Consider the following 22,511-nt stretch of genomic DNA (forward strand, 5'->3'; position numbering starts at 1 on the left):
GTATTAATTCTTCACTGCAGGAGAAAACCCTTACACCAGCTTGTGAACTGAACAGGTATATTTTACATCCACGTCACATTGCCTGTTATCAATCAATCAATTGGCACCATCGTTCTTTACAGAGCATGGTGTATGCATTGATGAGTTCTTTGATAGCTGTTGTGTCCACTGCATGAGTAACAGTCCCGCCCACAGGTAGGGCACACACACACTAGCAGTGCTCTGAATCTGAGTAGCAGATTCTTTCCTCCTCTGATGCTGGTCATCACAAAACTTGATCCAGTGTGCTTTGCAGTGCTTCGCTTCATCTGCAAGCTGACTCCGCCAAACAGAGCAGCATTTTGCATTCCTTTCCCAATTATCCACAGAGATTGCAAAGGATGCTAAATCATCTTTGCAAGCACCCCAAAATCTGCACAGTGGTCTGCCTCTCTTCCTAGACCCTTCACATGCTTCAGAGTACAGTACATTCTTTGGTAGGGTTACCATATGTCCAGGTTTTCCCAGATATGTCCTCTTTTTTGGACCCCTGTGCTGCATCCAGGCAGGTTTTTAAAATAAGAGCAAATGTCCAGGTTTTCTGCTCTCCTGGGCTGAATGTTTGGGGTTGGGAGCAGCAGGAAAGATAATTGGCTGCCAGGGTCACATGCTCACCGCGTGAGCTCCAGCAACCAGGCAGAGAGGGAGAGTGTGTGTTAGACACAGAGAGAGCTAGCGTGTGCACAATGTGGGAGCTGCTTGGGCAGCAGGACTGGGTGGGCAGAGGTCTGTGGGTCGGCAGTGGGGGGCACCAGCAGATCTGGGGGGCAGGGCAGGGGGCTGCAGGTCAAGAGTGAGGGGCACCACCAGGACTAGAGGGGGCAGGGCAGGGGGCTGTAGGTTGGGAGTGAGAGGCACTGGCAGGGCTGGGAGGGGCTCACGAGGCTGCAGATCAGGAGTGAGGGGCACAGGGGATGGGATGGGTAACTGTGGGTTGGGTGTGCAGAGCACTGGCAGTGCCAGGGGGTTGCAGGTTGGGAATGAGGAGCACTGGCAGGCCTGGGGTCAGTGGGTCTAGAGTGAAGGGAAGCAGCAGGGCTGGGGGGATGAGGCTTGTCAGTGAGAGGCAACAGAATGGGCAGGGGCAGGGCAGCAGCATGTCACTGCCCTCCCATCATATTCCACCTCACTCCCTTCCCTCCCCCAATGGATGTCCTCTTTTTTGGACCTGGAACAATGATAACCCTATATATGGGATCCTGTGATCTGGCATTTGCTTGACCTGACCAAGACCCCTGAGTTCTTTCTTACTATCACCATTCCCATGGATGACATACCAGCATGATTTAACACTTCCACATTTGTCAGCCTGTTTTGCCATCTTATTCAAAGAATTTTTTGCAGGCATTTGATATGAAAGTTGTTTAATCTTTTGATATGCTTGGTGTAGGTTGTCCAAGTTTCTGAGCCATATAGAAGAGTAGATAAAACACATCTCATAAATATGGATTTTCACTTTAGTTGACAGTTTGTTATTATTCCAGGCTCTGTCTTGCAAAAAACCGAAGTTCCTGGTTGCTTTACTGATTCTACTGTGGCCTGTTAAACTGAAATTATAAACCTCTTGAGACAGTGTGTCACTACCTTACTCAAAGGAGCAATGTGACGTCACATAGGCAAAGGTCCACTGACACAGAACCCATTGCAAGATCAGGGCTTACATTCTCATTTGACACTTGACCACTCTTAATCTTGCTGGACATTGTCCCTCCCCTGGCTCTGAGACTGGAGTCAGCCCTAGCAGCAGGCAGCTGCTCAGGGGCAGGGGACAACTGGGACTGACTAGGAGCAATTTGCTCTCGGTCAACTATGTAACTATGCAATACACAGCAGTAGCTACTGCCCAGTAAAACTAGCACCTGTATTTAGATACCACACAGTAGACTAATATACTGAGCAGTAGCTCTTGTGTATGGTTACACACAAGTGATGCTTTACTGCACTACAAATTAGTCTACTACAAAGTAAAGCATTTCATGTAGACACACCCACTGGTTGCATCTACATGTCACTCTATGTTGCCACAGCAATGCGTTACATTGCCATGGTGTGTTCCTATAGTGACATAGGGTGACATAGGCATACATGTGACCAGCAACTACTTTATTGTAATGGCACGCTCCCCTGTTTTAGCATGCTACTACAGCAAAGAAGTGGTGAACACTAACTGTGTGTCATGTGCATGGCACAGTACAGGCAGTTACTGCACCATGCTTTATTATTTCCAAAAAGAAGTACTACAGTATAACACAGTAACAATATTGCTATAGGGTGATGTGTAGATTTCATAGACATTAGGGCTGGAAGGGACCTCAGAAGATCATCGAGTCCAGCCCCCTGCCCAAAGGGCAGGAAGTCAGCTGGGGTCATAGGATCCCAGCAAGATAAGCATCCAATTTGCTCTTGAAGGTGTTCAGTGTAGGTGCTTGAACCACCTCTGCTGGCAGACTGTTCCAGACCTTGGGGGCTCAGACAGTAAAGAAATTCTTCCTTATGTCCAGCCTGAAATGGTCTTGTAGTAGTTTATGACCGTTTGACCTCGTCATCCCTTGGGGCGCTCTGGTGAACAAACGTTCCCCCAGATCCTGGTGGTCACCCCAATAAACTTATAGGTGGCCATCAGGTCACCCCTGAGCTGCGCTTTTCCAGGCTAAAGAGCCCCATGGCTCTCAGCCTGTCATCGTAAGTTCTGCTTTCCTGACCTCTGATCATGCGCATGGCTCTTCACTGGATGTGCCCACTGTGTGGCATTCTTCTACATAAATAGCTCCAATGAGACTATATGAACAAAAAGGACTTCATGAATATGAATAAAAGTGGAAGAATCTGACTCTACTTAATAGTAATCATAGCAAGTCTTATAAAAGAGTATTTAGCTCTTCTGTAGAAAAAATGAATGAAAATCCCACTTTAAACATATACAATACACACACTCTTTAAAAGTGTGACAAAGCTATAGTTCCCAGGGGTACCATGAAAACTACATAGCTATTTTTATGATTGCTATGGTTTGTCGATTCAAATGATCAAAGGCTTTAACAAGGTCTATTTTGAAAAAAATAAAAATAAAACATTTAAGCACAGGGTACGTATACCATTTTTCCCCAGGAAAGAAATCTTTTCAAACTTTAGACCACAGCAGATCTAGAATTTTGAAAATAAAGGCACAGATGATGAGGTATGCCATCACATATAAAACAACTTGCATTTTTTTCTTCAGTTAAAAAATAAACTAGAAGCATTACTAATATACTAGGAGCCTAGGGCTGTGTGTAGATGAAACAAGAGGCATGTGTGCATGACACTTTAAAGTGGGCTAAATGCTTTTGCACCACTTTAATGGTGTCGGTCTTCACACACCTCGGCGATATATTGTGCATTAAGTCCAGCTGCTGTAGGAAATTCAGAAGCATAATGCACCTTAAATGACCTGGGGTGCAGCAAACTAAAACTCCTTGAAGGAGTTGCTGCCCTTACATCTGCCAAGCAAAGCACTGGGCTCCATGCAGGTCACTGGCTCTGCAGGAAGCCCTGCAGGCAGCCTAGCAACAGCCTTGGAAAGCACGCTCCGCCCAAGAAAAGTGGTGAGTCTGATCTCCTCCCCCACTTCCCAGAGCCTGCCTGATCTAGGCGGGGGCCTGGTGTTTCCCTCCACAGCTGCAGTGCCCCCTGGCACCGCCTGAGCTGGGTGCCTGCAGGCAGGTGCTGCCTGGGGTGGGAGGGGACATGCTGCTGTTGTGTGGAGGCAAGCCCCAGCTCCACTGCAGCCCAGGGACTGCTCCACCTGCCAGCAGCTCGCTCTCCCCTCCCTGCTGGAGAGGCAGATAAGTCTGTGGGTTATGTGCATGACACAGGGGTTTAATCAGCCCTAAATTGAAGCAGTGTTTTTTAAAACCCACTGCTTCAGTTTAGGGTCCCTGTTTCACCTTCACATATCCTAGGGCTGTACTATTCAGTTTAAGACTGAAGCAAAAACAAACAGACCTTCATTGGAATGAGTTAAAAATAATTTGCAGGGCTGTGAAATAGGAGCTTCATTACTAGGAACGGCTAACAGACAGTAGAATAGAAGAACAAAGGTTAGCTTAATTGGTGGAACATCCAGGCCTTTACAAAGAAGAGAGGGTCATTAACACCTGTGGTGTGATTATAATGATCCATGAAGTCAACTGATTCTCTCAGCACTGTCTGACTACGCATGCTGCTGCCACTTCCAGACAGTTGGTTTTTAACTTTTGGTAGAGCAGGAAACAAAGTGGGGTGTAAGTGCACTAGTGCATCATCCCCAGGTCCACTGCTGCCTTAGACCATCCAGATCTTAAGAGGTACTTCTATGTCGGAATGAGAACTACAGCTAAAAACCTGTGATATGAATACCTAGAGAGTTGTAGACTCTCCATATTTTTAGTTTTGGGAGTGTGGGATGTTTATACACATATGCATGCATGTATAAACAACCCATACACAGGCTGAGGCTCTGACCTATGTAATTTTCAAGTATTCCTTTAAACCAAATACATCATTTTAAACAGCAGTACGCATGGTTAAAATAGTAGATATGCTATTGCTTTATCATTTTACTATTATTTTATGTATTAGTTAGCGCCCACTTTGCCTAGTGCTGTAAGAGTCACAAACATAAAGACTGCTCAGACAGTTCTTTATAAGGCAGATGCAAAGATGGCACCCACTGGGATTTTATTCATCAGAGGCAGCACAGTGTAATGGAGTAAGAATGCATCTGGTTAATTGTAATATCAGTTTTGCCACTGGCTATGTGAGTTCAGGCAAGTCATTTAACCTCTGCTCAAATGAGCTTCCCGAGATTTAAAATAGGGATAATAATACTTATGTAATTATATGGAAGTAAGAGAATCAGTTCACACTAATTGAATTAGCAAGAGTTATCCCTTAAATGCAAGAGCCCTACACTTCAACTAGTCTCATCTACAGCTGTATTGTTCCCCTTTTAGGTTTGAATTGAAAGAAACACACAAGAAAGTGTGATCAGCATTTTGAGCACAATACAACTTGTCCTGCTCTTAATGAACCTCCCCAGAAGTCCCCTATTTACTTCGGGTTAAACTAAAAAATGGACATGGGAGCCTAAAAGAGACTGCAGAGACTCATTTGAATGTGCCTAGCTCTGCAGTATAATTCAGCATAGACTGAGATACCTAGACTTCCTACTCAGTATATGATTTCCCTCAACAGTTAGATATCTCAGAACTGAATCCACAATAGCCAGTATGTGGGTCAAGGGGCTACCTAAAGGTTGCCTTTAGGAAGTGCTGAGCACAGGGGACTGGATATCCCCTGGGGGGACCTTCCCTCCTCTTCCACCCCAGATCTGCAACCTAGAAGCTTTCCATCTAAAGATTTACAATCTTTTGAAGTGCTGAGCAGAGTGAAGTCTTCTTTTTTTTTTTAAGCACAGCCACTACAGTTTGAAGTAGCAGTGGCAACTACAGGCATACCTCATTTTATTGCGCTTCGCTTTATTGCGCTTCACAGATATTGCTTTTTTTACAAATTGAAGGTTTGTGGCAACCCTGCGTCGAGCAAGTCTATTGGCGCCATTTTTCCAACAGCATTTGCTCACTTCATGTCTCTGTGTCACATTCTGGTAATTCTCGCAATATTTCAAACTTCAGCAACCACCACCCTGATCAGTCAGCAGCCATCAGCATCGAGGCAAGACCCTCCACCAGCAAAAAGATTATGACTCGCTGAAGGCTCAGATGATGGTTAGCATTTTTTAGCAATAAAGTATTTTTTAATTAAGGTATGTACATTGTTTTTTTAGACATAATGCTATTCCACACTTAATAGACTACAGTATAGTGTAAACATAACTTTTATATGCACTGAGAAACCCAAAAATTCGTGTGACTCGCTTTATTGTGGTGGTCTGGAACCGAACCCGCAATATCTCCGAGGTATGCCTGTACTTCTCATCCAAACTTACTAGGTAGTGGAGTCAACATGTCTTTATGCTCTGGCAGTTTATGTGCTTCATTTATGTATGCGTATATATTTCCATGCTATATAGAGATGTATAGTTTACATATAGATGCACACCCAGTAAAGATGGAATTCTGTTCCCCTTTGTGTGCCTAAATGACAGTTTTCTAGCTGCTTATGTGCTGTTTGGCCCTACCTCTGTACAGTAAAAGCATAAATATCTGCATATAAACTAAAAATGCTCAGTTGGCAATGTACTGGCGGGGCACTTATGTGCTTACCTGGCCATAAGTCTGTGAATAAATGTGGGAAGGTCATCCCATGGTTTAGCCTAAACAGGCAAGTAGTTACGGAACTCTTCCAGGAGCTGGATGCTATTTTCAAACCTGCATTTTTCTGACTTTCTAGCATAATACTCTAACCACCGCTACACATGTTAGTCATTACATAGTCTACCCTCCAATTTTCCTTTTGACACTAAGCTACTGCCCTTTGTATTTAATAATTCTTGAATAAAATTGATGGAGAGCAGTGCAGTAGCAGTGGTGAAATTTATGTCCTATTAGGAGCAAGGCTTTAGGCTAAACCCAGAGCTTACTCCCTTCCATACACACACACACACACACACACATACATACACACACACACACACGCTATATATATAATTATTACATTTATTTATATATATATATATATAGTCATGTATTACCTCACTCTAATGCAGAAGCCTTGATTATATGAAATATTTAATCTACCCAAGACATTTGGCACAAAAAAATAAACAGAAATAAACTAGGGCTTTATTGGGATATCAGTGTGTCTCACTTAGATATCAAAGATCTTGGGTTTAGCTTTGACATTTGTTTTCTGTAAATTCCCTCAGTAGTCTCAGCAGAAGAGCAATATTTCACAACAAGAGTCAAATCCACAGGTATCTCTTAATTAAATCACTATTTCTGAATACAGAAAACACAGTAAAATGAGAAGAATCTTTATCAATCCATAGACTGCCATTGGCCTTACTGGTTTGTTGGAAGAGAATCTGACGAAAGAAGGGCATGAAAAATAATCTCCAGTCAGTGCCTTAGAAGTCTGTTGAAGGTAAATTAGAATTCTATAAGAAATAAAAAGTTGCATATTCCTTGCATAGCCACAGTAAAGAGGTTTATCTGTTCAGATGGCCAATATGTGCTAAGAAAATGGAATTGAACATCATTTCCTTTATTATGTTTCAAACCAGTTAAAGGGAATAAAAAGTTGATAGCTTGCAAATATTGCATACCATTACAAAGAACCTAATTCTGAACTGTGCATGCAGAACTTCATAAGAAATCAGTGATAAGCTGCTTTTTTTCCACAGAAGACTATAATCTATAACATTTATCCACAAACAGGAGAGATATTCCTACACCAAGGGACAATGGCAGTATGCATATGAAGAGAATGATAGGTTGATCATGTAGCCAGTTTCAGAGATCACTGGCTACCCACATACTACTCAAAAGAGCATTACAGTGGAATCCTGCCTGTTATAAACTGGGTATATTAGCAGAAAGGTATGTGCATGCTCTATCTCTTTTGAGAGACCCAAATGCTGGCTTGCATCCATAGATGCTTCCCAAGCAAATCCCGGGATGTCATTCTCCCCTTGTACTTGGCCTTAGTGAGGCTGCAGCTGGAGTACAGTGTCCAGTTTTGGGCTCCACAATTCAAAAACGATGTGGAGAAGCTTGAGAGAGTCCAGAGGAGAGCCACGCGCAGGAAAACAGACCTTACGACGACAGGCTGAGAGCCATGGGGCTCTTTCGCCTGGAAAAGCGCAGGCTCAGGGGTGTCTGATGGCCACCTTTAAGTTTATCAGGGGTGACCACCAGGATCTGGGGGAACATTTGTTCACCAGAGTGCCCCAAGGGATGACGAGGTTGAACAGTCATAAACTACTACAAATTGTTTCAGGCTGGACATAAGGAAGAATTTCTTTACTGTCCGAGCCCCCAAGGTCTGGAACAGTCTGCCAGCGGAGGTGGTTCAAGCACCTACATTGAACACCTTCAAAAGCAAATTGGATGCTTATCTTGTTGGGATCCTATGACCCCAGCTGACTTCCTGCCCTTTGGGCAGGGGGCTGGACTCAATGATCTTCCAAGGTCCCTTCCAGCCCTGATGTCTATGAAATCTATGAAACTATGGACTTTGCCTTCTGCTAGTTTGAACTTCATATATAGCAAAAGACTTTAATAATTTCATTCTGTCTGGATTTACAAGGGGTTTTAGCCATTAGTTCCTAAAGACTGGCCTTAGGAAAATTCTTAGCCATTTTGGAATAAAGTTGCCCAGTTTGATGGAAAAAAGGTTATAGTTTCTTTTTAAAGATATTTATTGCATTGGCATCTTCTAATTCATGAAGAGATCATTTCATAATATGTTTCTCCTTAAGACATGAAGAAAAAATATCTCCACATATTAACTGTTCAGCCACCCATTTTGTTCTACAACTGTAACCATTTTCTTTCCATTTTAAATTTTTATACATTTTTACATTGTCCAGGAGTGGACATTGGGCAAAGGGTTCAAACATTTGGGAAAATCCAACATTTGATGTCAAGGTCTCAACGTTAAAATGCATAAAGAGTTTCCAGAAATGGTTGTCAGGCAAATTTTTCAGTAAATGATTTAGTGGGCACATCTATACAAGACATTTTATTGAGCAGTAAATAAATCTACTGTGCAGCAAGCATCACCATATGTGCAGATACTTACTGATCAGTCTACTCTGTGGTTAATTTGCTACCTCCAAATTCAGGTAGAAAATTAACTGCAGAGTAGTTAGTGCACAGTATGGCATGTGTAGACAGCTGACAGAGAGCAAATTTGCCAACACAGAGAAGCTGCCTACTGCCGGGGTGGGTTCATATCATGAAGCCCAGGTGGAGACAATGTCCCTCTGCCCTGGATGGCTCTGGCTCCACGATTGGAGTGGGGCCTGGAAAATCGGTCCCTGCTCCCAGGGAGCTGCCTGCTGCCAGGGCAGTGGGACATTATCTCAACCTGGGCTCCATAATTGGAGTCTGCCCCAGCAACAAGCAACTCCTGGGGGCAGAGAGCAATCTCCCAGACCCTGCTCCTATCACAGAGTCAGCACCAGGAGCTCCCTGCACAGGGGGAGTTCCCCACCCAACCTGGAGCTGGTTGGGACCTGCCCCAGACCAGAACTGTTTCAGACAGATCCCAGCCAGCTCCAATCTGCATGTGCAGAGTTCCCTGCACAACCTGAAGCTGTCTGAAAGCTGTCCCAGTCTGGGGCAGGTCACATCCCTGCAGCTCTTTCTGAGTCCCATGCTCCAATCAGACAACTGAGTCAGAGGGGTTGGCCTAGCTGGGGGCTTGCTGCTAAGTGCCCCACCATTGGCTTCCGCTACCCCACAGCTCTTTCTGAGGCCCAGGCTCCGCAGTGACAGAGCACAGGCTGGGACCTCCCTGCTGGTGGGGCAGGGGGTCATTGTCCCAGCCTGAGCTCCGTCATTGGAGCCTATCCTGGCAGCAGGAAGCTCCCAGGGGCAGGGAGCAATTTCCCAGTCCTAGCTAGGAGACATCTGCCTCTGGGCTGTTCCCACTGGGAAAAAATCTGCTCCCAGATGCCTACAAAAGTAGATTACTGTGGAGTAAACCTATTTAACAGCATTTTCACATGTAAATGTGCCCACTGTGTACATTTGTTAAACAGATTTAAACCCACTGATCCAACATGAAAATTACATTATGGAGCACTGTCATGGATAGGTACAAACTGTTCAGGAAGGACAGGCAGAGGAGAAGAGGAGGAGTTGCACTTCATATAAAAGAACAATATGACTGCTCAGAGCTCCAGTATGAAACTGGAGATAGACCCGTTGAAAGTCTCAGAGGAGAAAACAACAAGGGTGATGTCATGGTGGGGGTTTGCTACAAACCGCCAGATTAGGATGAAGTGGTGGATTAGGCTTTCTTCAAAAAGCCAGTTTCCTGATCACAGGCCCTGGTTTTCATGTGTGACTTCATATCACCCTGACATTTGCTGGGAGGGCAATACAGTAGTGCCCAGGCAATACAGAAAATTTTTGGAGAGTGCTGGGGACAACTTCTTGGTGCAAGTGCTGGAATAGTCAACTAGGGGCTGTGCTCTTCTTGACCTGCTGCTCACAAATAAGGAAGAATTGGTGGGGAATGGAGATAGCAACTTGGGTAACAGTGTCCATGAGATGACTGAGTTCAGGATCCTGAGGAAAGAAAGGATGGAGAGCAGCAGAGTGAGGACCCTGGACTTTAGAAAAGCAGACTTTGACTCACTCAGGGAACTCATGGACAGGATCCCCTGGAAAACCAGTCTGAGGAGAAGAGAAGTCCAGTACAGCTGGCTATAGTTTAAGGAAGCCTTACTTAGAGTACAGGAACAAACCTTCCCAACTAGCAAGTATGGCAGAAGACCAGCAAGTATGGCAGAAGACCAGCTTGGCTTAACAGGGAATTCTTTAGCAAAATAAATCATAAAAAGGAAGCTTATAAGAAGTGGAAATGGAGACAAATAGCTAGGGAAGAGAAAAGAGCATTGCTGGGGCATGCAGGGATGAAGTCAGGAAGGCCAAAGCACAACTGGAGTTGCAGCTAGCAAAGGATGTAAAGGGTAACAAGAAGAGTTTCTGCAAGTGTGTCAGTAGCAAGAGGAAGATCAGTGAAAGTGTGGGTCCCTTACTGAATGGAGGAGGAAACCTAGTGACAGAGGATGGAGAAAAGGCTGAAGTACTCAATGCCATTTTTACCTCAGTCTTCACAGGCAAGGTCAGCTCCCAGACTACATCACCTGGCAGCACAGTTTGGGGAGCAGGTGAGCAGCCAACAATGGTGAAAGAACAGGTTGGGGGCTATTTAGAAAAGCAGGACATGGAGAAGTCCATGGGGCTGGATGGGATGCACCCGAGGGTGCTGAGGGAGTTGGCTGATGGGATTGCCATCTTTGAAAACTCAAAGCAATCAGGAGAGGTCCCAGATTATATTTAAGAAAGGGAAAAAGGAGGATCCAGGGAACAGTCAGCATGGATTCACCAAGGGCAAGTCATGCCTGACCAACCTGATTACCTTTTGCGATGAGATGAGTGGCTCTGTGGATGCGGGGAGACCAGTAGATGTGGTATACTTTGATTTCAATAAGACTTTTGACATGGTGTCCCACAACATTCTTGCAGGCAAGCTGAATGGAGTCTAAGCTGGATAAAAAACTGGCTGGAGCATCGGGCTTAGAGGATTGATGTCAATTAATGGCTTAATGTCCAGTTGGCAGCTGGCATCAGGTGGAATGCCCACGGAGTCAGTCCTGAAGCCAGTTTTGTTCAGTATCTTCATCAATGAGCTGAAAGATGGCATACAGTGCAAATTTGCAGATGACACCCTGGGGGGGGGGAGGGGGGAGTAGTAAATATGCTGGAAGGTAGGGCTAGGATCCATAGTGACTTAGACAAATTGGAGGATTGGGCCAAAAGAAATCTCATGATGTTCAACAAGGGCAAGTGCAAAGTCCTGCACTTAGGATGGAAGAATAGCACCCACTGCTACAGCCTGGGGACTGACTAGCTAAGTAGCAGGTCTCCAGAAAAGGACCTGGGGGTTATAGTGGACAATAAGATAGATATGAGCCAACAGTGTGCTCCTTGTTGTCAAGAAAGCTAATGGCATACTGGGCTGCATTGGTAGGAGTGTTGCCAGCAGATCAAGGAAAGTGACTATCTCCCTCTATTCAGCACTGGTGAGGCCACATCTGGAGTCCTGTGAGAGAGTCAAGCGGAGGGCAATGAAAATGGTTTGGGGGCTAGGGCACATGACTTATGAGGAGAGGTTGAGGAAACTGGATTTATTTAATCTAGAGAAGATTGAGAGGGGATTTAATAGCAGCCTTCAACTACCTGAAGGGGAGTTCGAAAAAGGATGAGGCTAGACTGTTCTCAGTGGTGGCAGATGACAGAACAAGGAGCAATAGTCTCAAGATGCAGCAAGGGAGGTTTAAGTTGGCTACTAGGAGGGTGTTAAAGCACTGGAACAGGTTACATAGAGAGGTGCTGGAATCTCCATCTTTAGAGATTTTTAAAGCCCAGTTTGACAAAGCCCGGGCTAAAATGATCTAGTTGGGGATGGTTCTGCCTTGAGTAGGGGCTTGGACTAGATGACCTCCTGAGGTCCCTTCCAAGCCTAAATTTCCATGATTCTCGGATTCTATGAACTGTAACACGACATTTAATAGCACAGCCATCATCACTGCCCTACCTATGCAAACCTTTAATGAAGAGTTTAATAGGTTTTCTCATTCCTACTGAATTTGGTATAAAGGGCTTACTAACGTCAGAAAAAAAAAGATTATCATATTTGCTGATAGGCTAATTTGCTGTAAGTTGCAGTTAGATTTTAAATTTGCGGTTAGAAGATAGAACTCTAGACAAATGGAAATTTGAAACGTAATGTAGATAATTTAAATGTCAAGAAGTACAGTTATAAACTCAGGCTACCATTCTGCCACCTACATAACCCATGCTGTGATTAAACTGTCAGCATGCATGACCCTTTTGGTCATCATGGCATTGTGTGGGATTTTTCATATCATGTTGCGCTATCCTGAGGTGAACAGGTGGTAATCTATTCTAGATCGCTGCAGTGCTATTTCACTGTGTTTTACTCTTACTGCTGAAGAACTACATCATTGGCTGCTGTAATGCAACACAGACACCCTGTATGTTATCAATGCTATTGCCAAGAAAAATCAGAAGGATGAAGGTGAAAATGTCAGCTTTCATCAAGAATTACTATGCTTTTTATAATTTGAGAGATGGCACATTAGTATTTTCTTGGTATAAAATGTAGGCCAGAAAATGTGCACTATAGAAACAAAAATATACCACTGAGATAATAGAAACATCTACTTTTACCATGGGATCAACACTACCTGATAGTGTAAAGACTCCCATTTACTTCATTTGGTATTGGATCAGGTCCTTGACATTTAAGCTTAATGTAAGTATAATATTTAACCTATCATTCTTACTTAAACAATTAGCATATTGTAATTCAGTAACATACAAATAAAAGATCAGTTACTGGCCACTAAACATTTCAAGCAGAATGCTTTAGCAAGGAATTTCTCAGAGGAAGCTGCTACATTTTCTTTAGCTTTCTCTATTTTCTAGTCTACTAGACTACAAAACTAGGAGAAAAAGGTAAGCAAGCCTATTTTTAAACTATTAGCCAATGTCTCCAAATTAAAGGGCCTGGAGTAATAGATCATTTCAGTACACTGTTGTATTGGTTAGAAGGGTAATACAGAAGTGCATGGGAAACCAAGCTAGTTTTTGGAGGTTGTTCAGAACTATTTTTGATACAGGTGGTGGATAGAGGATATGGGGAAAGCCCTCCTTGATTTGTTACTTATGGATAGAGAGGATTTGGTTGAGAATCCAAAGGCAGAAGAAAACTTGAGTGACAGTAATTGTGTAATGGTAGAGTTCAAGATCCTAAGGAAAGAAAAGAGCGGAAAGCAGCAAAATAAAGACACTGGTCCTCTGAAAAGCAAGCGTTAACAAACTTAGAGAACTCGTGAGCAGGATCATGGGAAAGAGGGAATCCAGGAGATCTGGTTGTAAAATTTAATATAACGGATATGAGAACAGGCTATTTTGATGCAAAGGAAGAACAGGAAGAGTAGCAAGAGACTGGTATTGCTGAATAGTGAACTCATCAATTACTTGAAAATTAAACAGAAGTCTCACAAAATGTGGATACCTGGCCATATTACTAAGTATGAATCTGAGTATAACACAGGGATATAGGGAGAAAATCAGGACAGCTAAGGAACTAATTGAGATATAGCTGGAAAGGGAGATAAAAGCAACTGAAAAAGCAGTCTATAAGTATGTTAGAAGAAAGATAAAGACTATAGAAAATATAGCCCTTATATTGAATGGGGAGAGGAATCTAATAAAAGATGAGACAGAGAAGTTTTAAGTATTTAATACCTTTCTTACTATCACATAAGAAGGAGTTAGGAGCATGGAAAGGAAAGAAAAAAATCAGCTTAGAGTAGGGAAAGAACAGGTTAGAGATTACTTAGAAAAGCTGGTTGATTTTAAGTCAGCAAAACTGGATGAAATTTGTCTTAGGGTACTTACAGAATTGGCTGAGGTAATTGCAGAAAAACTGACTATTATCTTTGAGAATTCATGGAGATCTGGAGAAGTCCAGACAGTTGGAAAAGGATATAGTAATGTTCCTCTTTGAGGATCCAGGGCATTACAGATGAGTCAGTCAAATCTCAATACCTGGAAAAATCCTGGACAATACAATATTTTTCTAAGCACCTGAAGGATAACAAAGTAGTGATCAAGAAGAGCCAACATAGACATGTCAAGAGCAAATCATCCTTGCTTTTGACAAACCTAATTTTCTCCTACAGTAAAGTGATGGGCTTTGTAGATAAAGGAGAGGAATGGATTTGATATATCCTGACTTTATCAAGGTTTTTGACAAAAGTGTTCATGATTTTTATTACAAACCTAAGAAAACAGAGTCCAGGCAAAACTACTGCAAGCATGCTCAGAGTAGTCATTAATTTCTGGAAAGAGGTATCAAATGGGATTTCCTAGAGATCTGTCCTGGGTCCAGTACTGTTTAATTATTTCATTAATAACTTGGAGAAATAACACATGCATCCTCAGTACTGAATTTAGGATGGAAAAATGAAAATCACAAATACAAACATGGAATGACTAACTAACTTACTGCTCTGCTGAAAAGGACATAGGAGTTGTACTACATAGAAAGTTGAGTATGAATCAACAGTTTGCTATTGTTACATAAAAAACTAATAGCTGTGGGGATTAATTAACAGGCATGTTGTATGCAAGTCACAAGAAGTGATTAATTCACTCTGTCAACACTGGTGAGCCCTCATCTGGACAACTGAGTCAAACTTTGGGCACTATCTCAAGAAATACATAGAAAAATTAGAAAGAGGTCAGAAGAGAGAAAAATATGATTGGAGGTCTAGAAAACATGACTTACGAAGAAAGGTTGGAAGAACTGGTTGCATAACAATCTTCATATTCATTAAGGATTGTTATAAATAAGATGGTGATACACAAGGGACACAAAAAGGGCCCCAGCAGACATTACATACATCACCCAAGTAACATGTTAATTAGGTGATACATTGCAACATGACATACATTCAAGTAATTTATCACCCAATAAAAAGGCCAACAAGCTCCAAAATTGGCAGACAAGCCTCAAAGATGTTACTTGCTAAATGTAAAACATCTTTGTAGCTGATTTATAGTGGTCTTTAATTCGAATATGTGACATATTCCAAGAAGTAAATAGGAACAAAGAAAATTTAGGTTGCATATATAGGACTATGAAAATGGTTAAGCAATGGGACAGACTGCATAGAAAGCTGAATTTTTTAAGTACAGGTTTGAAAACACTTGGCAGGAAGGATTTAAACATGGATGATCCTATGTTAAGCAGGATCTTGGCTAGTTGACTTCTTGAGGTCACTTTAAGTCTATTCTTCTATGAGTGTATCCTGGATACAATTACACTCTCTTTTGATAGTTTTTCACACAATATTTTATTGCAACTACAGGAAAAAGCAGACTTTTTTCCTATTGAAAAGAGTTATAATTACTGCATGGAAAGGGCCCTCTAATAAAGAAAATTACTGCAAAATGACAAAATTTTTATTTGTATCATTAACATTTAATATAAGTTAACATTCTTTTTGTTGCTTCCACTTTATTCATTTGAAGTTTCTAATTCAAGAAGGCAAATACAAGAAATACGGTGATCAATTACTTTATTTGAATTAATTTTTTTAAATGAACAAATATTTCTTCCCTCAATATAAAGTGAATGAATCAAATCATTATCTGTTTTCCAGTGATTCAGGCTCTTAACTGTCCATAAAAATGTATTTGAATTAATTTATAAGCAATAGCATGAAATATGAGGATAAGCCTACAATAGAGCTGCTTTCTTTAGGAATTCCAAACTATCTTCTGACAGAACAAAATATGAGTCCAAAAGAAAGCTGTATAATTGATGTGAAACAGAAGTAATCTAGATGAATGCACAGCAAATGACCAAAGTACTTTAGTCTGGGATTGCTTTTGTAAAATGTAGTTAACAAATATTGGTCCTTTCCACAACTATATGCAAAGACAAACAGCAGACACCATTTTTCAAGAGAATCACTTCACAGAGATATTTTTTACTTAAAAATACTTGAATGTATTGTTTCCAAATATACATTTTCATTAAAAAAGAAGCAATCCAATATTTTACACTTAGTACATTTTTGTAATTTAGAATGTTAACATTTTTATTGCATCACATCACAAAAACTGTTTAAATAGACCTATTAAATATTAATATATGAAGCATATGGCAACACTGTCACAAAACTGGATTCAGTACTTGAAACATCTCTATAATATCCAGGTTTATAAACCTGAGGACTTGACCAAGGGCACTTGATGCTTGAAAGCTTTCCCAGCAATTCTCCCAACTATGCTGTTGGATCCAGTGAAAAATATCACAAAAAACAAACTCCAAACCAGCTTGGCTACAATATCATTCCAACTTTACTATAAATTTAAATTAACTTTGATCCCCCACAAATTCTCTGCCTTTTGGTACTTTAAAGGGAAAATTGTGCAAAAAAGGAAATACTGCCTTCAACTTGTAGTTTTTGGAAAAGTCTAATAAGAGGTTTGGCATTCATTAAAATTGTACTTTTCCAGCTGTAAATAAGCCTACAAGACAATCTATGGCTTGCCAAAATTTTCTTTCATGATGTGATGATCAAAACTCTCTATATAAGGACTTAACTCTTGAAATTTAGATAGTCAAACATAATACCTTTGAAGAAAGAATGGGAAACAGAAATGGATCCTTTAAATTGTTAGAATCTTTGTGTTACGACTTAGAGAATTCTGATACGGAAAGCTGTTATGAAAGTTCATTTTTATTTCAAAATGACATGAAGTACATTTCTGCTCTGAAAAGTGGCTTTGCAAAAACAACAGTATGATATTCCATATTTATTGTCACCCAGGGCGTAGTTGGGAAGTAGGCTGAACTGTACTGGGGAAAGTGAGCAACTTATGCTCACTCATTATGTCAAACAATTCAGAATGTCTCCTGGAGCAGTGTGCCCACTGCCCACCCTTTTATTGAATTCATCTTTCTTCTTCCTAGCTCTGTTCACTAATGTATCAGAGAAGCAGAGCAATAAACATGTATTTCCTTACTCTCCTCCCTCAGTATGTCCCCTAGGAAGGAGCAGTCTCTGAATTCTTCTCTGCCAGGGTTTCGACTGCATCTAATCCTACTTGAGCAATACAAGATGGAGGAGGGGAAAGCTGTTTGCACTCTCCTCCCAAGTACACAGACAGGTAAAGGCTAGATAGAATTCATCCTGAATGGTTCCACATTTCTTTCTGGGACATGTTCAAACTTAATTTTCACCATATAAAATCCCAATTAAATCCATGTGACTCCATGGGGTTTGTGGAAGGTGGAATATACTATTGGTCTACTATTAATAAACACAGGTTCCAATTCAGGATAGACATTAAACACATACTTTAAGGACAGGTTGAAATTCCAATGTAGTTAAGGGGAAAGTGTTTTCCTGAACAAGGACAACAGTTTTTCTACTTGCCGGCTTTATAAATTTGGGATATAGTGTCATATTAGGCTCTTTATACTTCATGCATCTTAAAAAGTAAAAGCAACTCAGCATTCTAAATTCTGAAGTTTGCACATGTGGGAGTGAAGGCAGAAATTGGTTCTTGATTTGAAAGGTAATTAACATTTTTTGTCATTGATGTGTGAGCTCACTTTATCACACTAGTTGCTCCCATGGGCTCAAAAATGATATTCCATTTTACACTCATACCAACATCTTTCACTGCAGGGATAATAATAATAAGAAAAATCTTTTGTTTTGTTTTGTTTTGTTTTTTAACCAAAGGCAGCTGATACAAATCTGAATACATAGGAGGAATGGCCTTATTGAGAAATAAAGTACTTTTCACTGTTAAAGTATAACTGCACTTTGAGCTTAGAAAGAGGCAGTTTAGTAGAACGGTAGAACTTTCTAGCAGTTCTAAATATGTAAGAGAAAAGTTGATCTCCCACCTCCTTTTTTTTTTGGTGGACCAAAACTGGAACTTGCTTACATAGGTATTGAAAGGGCAAGAGCAGTGGAAATATCGCTTACAGACTAAACCTGTGCTGAAGCTGTGGAGGCCTTAAAATCTACCATCATGTGGGCTGAGGCTGAGATGCTTGTATGATTCCCAGCACGGTAATACAAATACTGGGAGAATGAGGAGAAGACAGGAAAGTAGCTAGTCAGATAACAGACCTATAACTCTACCTATTCATTGGAGAAGGCAACAATCTATGTCTATACCTGTCCCTATTGCTAAGGGTAGCTAGAGGAAGTCTGCTATGTGGGTGATCTGACATTTAACTGTGAGGGGACGATTTTATCTCCTCCAAGGGTTTACATGAGCACAGACTTACTATTTGATTTTTTCTGGAGCATTCAGAATTTTGCTTTGCATGTTTATGAACTTCAGGGATAAGTAAAACCAGTACTTTTTAGTAGAGCAACCTGAAACACACTCTTATGTTTGTTACTTTGGCCAATCATTAGAGAGGTTCTTGGAAGTGGCTACCAGCAAGAGCAAAACCCAACTCTGTTATAAGTGTTACTGTACTGTAATTTTACGTATCAGGAGCCTAATTCTCTAATGCATCCTCTACGGGGTTTTTTGGTGCTGGAAGAATGGATGTCCATGAGATTAGTTTGCCAGAAAACTGGAATAAGAGAGTAATTAGGTCTGAGATGTAAAGTTACTAAGCCCATAGTCAGTCAAAAACATTTGCCAAAAAAACCCGTAATGACCAAGAGAAACTTACCTTTAAAATTTGGTCTGATTCTTGCATCATACCCTGAAGTCCTTCCCATCAATTTGTCCAAAAAATCTGAAGGAGACAGGGTCTGTGAGGGGGATTTTCCAGATCTTGAATCATGTTCTTTACAGAAAGCCGCCCTAAATAAATTATTAGCCACCATTAGCGACTATTCAGCTTGTACTGCCTTTCATTTTATGGGGAAATTAAGCTCTTTCTTTGAAAGTAAAATCCTCATCAACACATGGACTGAATTAGTGAATATTTCAGTAAGAAAATATATTTTCATTTTCATTAGACAACTTTATTTTAGAAGTAAATGCAAGTTTCAAGAAAAGAAAAATATTAATGAAATACAATTTGCTATTCAGAAAACTTAACTACAGAAAGAAGATTGTTAAATCATTTCTCAAAGATATACTTAAGATGCTCTTTATCTGCCATATCATTCCATAAAGAATTCCCATAAGGCTTTTGATACCCCAGGTTTATGTTATTGTCTGAGTTACATGTATAGTATGGAAACTATTTCTACTTCAAGTTTTCTTAAAAGTAGCTTCTAACTTCCAGCAACAACAAGAAAAATGCATCATGTGACAATGAAAAATGTTGACTTTGTAGTCTGAAGAAAAACATAAGCATAGCAGTATACCTACTAATAATACCTGAAGGAATGTCAATAGTTTTAGATCTGATTCTTCCCCAACTGTGTGCTTATTTTCCCTGGAAAAGGTTTAAGAAGCAGTCACATTGGATTTTAATCTTTTATGAACCCACCACAGGCAATGTAAATGGTCATTTCTCCTCATCACTACCATCAATTGGTCTTTCTATCCAGGCATTTTAAATAAGTCTGTATTTTCAGGTTTTAATGGTAAATTAACTATACCATTATATATTTGTAGCTTTGTGTATATAGCATATTAGATATCTCAGAGAAAGGGAATCTCAGATGGTTGATCCCAAGAGAAAAGAAATCTGGAGACACTTGATATGAATATATTTTTTCTGTAGGGAATTGAATTCTGTCATAAAACAATATTCTGTTGGTTCTTAAACTACCTGTTTTATTGGCTGTATATTTTAGTAGTCTCTTAGAGGTATCTAAAATAATCATATTGGTGTTTCTTTTATAATATTGATGTATTCACATATGTGCCCAAAAGGCATCATTCACTTTTAATAGTATTTCACGTTACTGTTTTATAATTAATGTGTGTATATATGTGCACACGTGTCTCTGTGTATCTATCTGTAGAAATATACAGTTAGATGCACACACAGGTTATCTGAAATTTGAAGCAGATAATATAGCTAGTTTTTCCTCACTAAAACGGAAGTATTATTGAATCGAGTATGTTATTTTCAGCACTTGTGATATTACTTCTATATTTTGTAGGTCCCATTTTGACAACTACCTGCTACTACTTTGATATCTAGCTTTTAAACAAAAATGGAAGAATATTTATTCAAACTTTATTTGAATAAGTATAACATATTAAAAATGGAAAGCTATTTATAACACTTAGTTTGAATAAGCTAACAAAATTACTTATGTTTTTACTTAAAACCACCAGTTGTGAGTTACGTTTGTTGACACCTGAAACTTGTGAATAAAAATTTTTTTCACTCTGTTGCTCTATATCCTCTCTCTCACATACACAAACTTTACATTGGGTAGACATACATATACCATAAAATACAGTCATGGATTGAATAATTATTTTAAGTGATAATCCTGCAACATTTTTTTTTTATTGGAAAAGAGGTCAATGGTTAAATTCAAAGAAGATAAAATTCCTGTATACTGCCACTGAAAATGTAGTCTTGTCCAAGGTTTTCCCAGAAGCAAAGAGGAAACACAAATAACCATCTCCCTGACAAAACTGGTTTAATCATTCCTATAGCTTGGGGAGAAACCAAACCAACCTACTAAATAACTTCCAGTGCATGTGGAGATATTAAACTGCATTCCAAAGGAAACAAATGACACTCAGCTCTGTAGCTTATATTAATTTTTCAGTGAAAAAAAAATGTGTCTTTAAACTAGAGAAGTAGAAAACATATTGCCCAAACTTGATTTTTTTTTTGTGTTTGTTACCAAGCAACGGGGCTCTTCAAGTGTAAAAGATATAGCTCACATTAAACAAACGTGAAATGCTCTCAGATGGAGCAAATTAATTAGGTTATTGTGACACAGTTTTCTTATGTTTTCCATGCCTTTTGGTAAATATCAGCAGATAGAATCATTTCACCTACCTGAAGTGGTTTGCCTCAAAGAAAAATGCAAACAAGGCTGTCAAAATATTCACTAGCTGCCGGTTCATTCCTCCTGTTTTCTGTGATGATTTATGGAAAATATCCCAGAAATGATTCCAGAGAGAAGCAGGAAAAGAAAAGTACCTCGATGCTGCCTAGATTCCCAAATACAGCAATAATTTATGTGCCTTGAAAATAGGAAAGAGAAGATCTGGATTTTTACAAATTGGGGGGAAAAATTCAGAAGTGCCAGTCCTCGGAATCATGGTCAGGTTAGACCCAGATTCATCCCCAGCAGTCAACAGAAATGAGAGGAAGCATCAGATCCGGTCCTTCCCGGGCTGTTTTAACTGAATGCTCAAAAAGAAAAAAAGGGGGGAAAAAGACAGAGAGAAAGGAATAGAAGAAGAGGGGTAAAAAAAAGAGCCAAGAAACCCTGCTATCTTAAGAGCATCCTGCAAAAGGGAAAGAAGCTGCCACACTGGAGGACTCTCTGCTGTGGGTACTGTTTTATTTCCCTTTTGCTTTGGAAAAATCAGTGTCTCTTGAGTCGTTGTGGGAATGTTGGGGGCTTTTTTTTTAATCTATTTTCTCTCCTTGCATTTGGCAGTGAGCTATAAATATTGCTGGGGAATGATTGCTGTTGGCTGGAGAAAAAGCTGAGCTCCTGTGCGGGAATGAGAGAGAGGGGGAGATAAGGGAGAGACGTGATCTTACCCCTGACTATAAATTTCAGCACTTGGACAGCTCCGAGCGTCGCTTGTGCGCATGCCTCTTTCTCCGGCCGGGGGGGAGGGGGGTATGTGCGAGTGTGTGTGTAAGGCGAGGGGTCGGGGGCTCGGCCACAAGACTTGCCTCGAGGCTTGATCTCCTCCCTCCAGAGCAAGCGCCTCTTCTCCTGCCCCAGCCCCTCTCTGCCTGTGGGAATGGATCGGCTTGCTAGAACAGGGCATCCAGCATCTGGCTTCGGATTCCAACAGCTGGCGCAGCTGGCCAGAGAAGGGAGGAGGCTGATGGGCGACTGTGTTAAACTATCGGCATGAGAGAGGCAATGGGGAGCACGCACGAAGTCGGGACGGGAGGGGGGTCTGAAAGGGTGGGAAATCCTGTGGACTGTTCCCAAAGGAGGAGGGTGCCAGAGCCAGGAAGGGGAGGGAGCCAGTTTCTCCCACGTGTTGCCTAGAGAGAAGGGAAGAAGACCGCCCCCCACACCACCTTCTGCAGCCCCATGGAGGCAGCAAGAAAAAGGC

The 22,511-nt window shown here is 40.9% G+C and overlaps 1 protein-coding gene across 2 annotated transcripts in view; it reads right to left on the reverse strand.

Annotated features, from left to right (window-relative positions):
• The window catches only part of GLRA2 (glycine receptor alpha 2), a 224,273-nt gene extending 202,282 nt beyond the window's left edge, over positions 1–21,991 (reverse strand). For both annotated transcript variants that reach the window (XM_090031654.1, XM_090031652.1), the window contains exons 1-2: positions 21,262–21,991; positions 19,009–19,142 (exon numbers count right to left, since the gene is read on the reverse strand). In XM_090031654.1, coding sequence (XP_089887780.1) covers positions 19,009–19,142; positions 21,262–21,329 — 202 coding nt within the window. In that variant the 5' untranslated portion in view covers positions 21,330–21,991. The remainder of the gene's footprint in view (positions 1–19,008; positions 19,143–21,261) is intronic.
• Between the last annotated feature and the right edge of the window lie 520 nt (positions 21,992–22,511).

This window comes from Crocodylus siamensis, chromosome 1, assembly GCF_052110815.1.
Source record: "Crocodylus siamensis isolate JL-2025a chromosome 1, ASM5211081v1, whole genome shotgun sequence".
NCBI lineage: Eukaryota > Metazoa > Chordata > Crocodylia > Crocodylidae > Crocodylus > Crocodylus siamensis.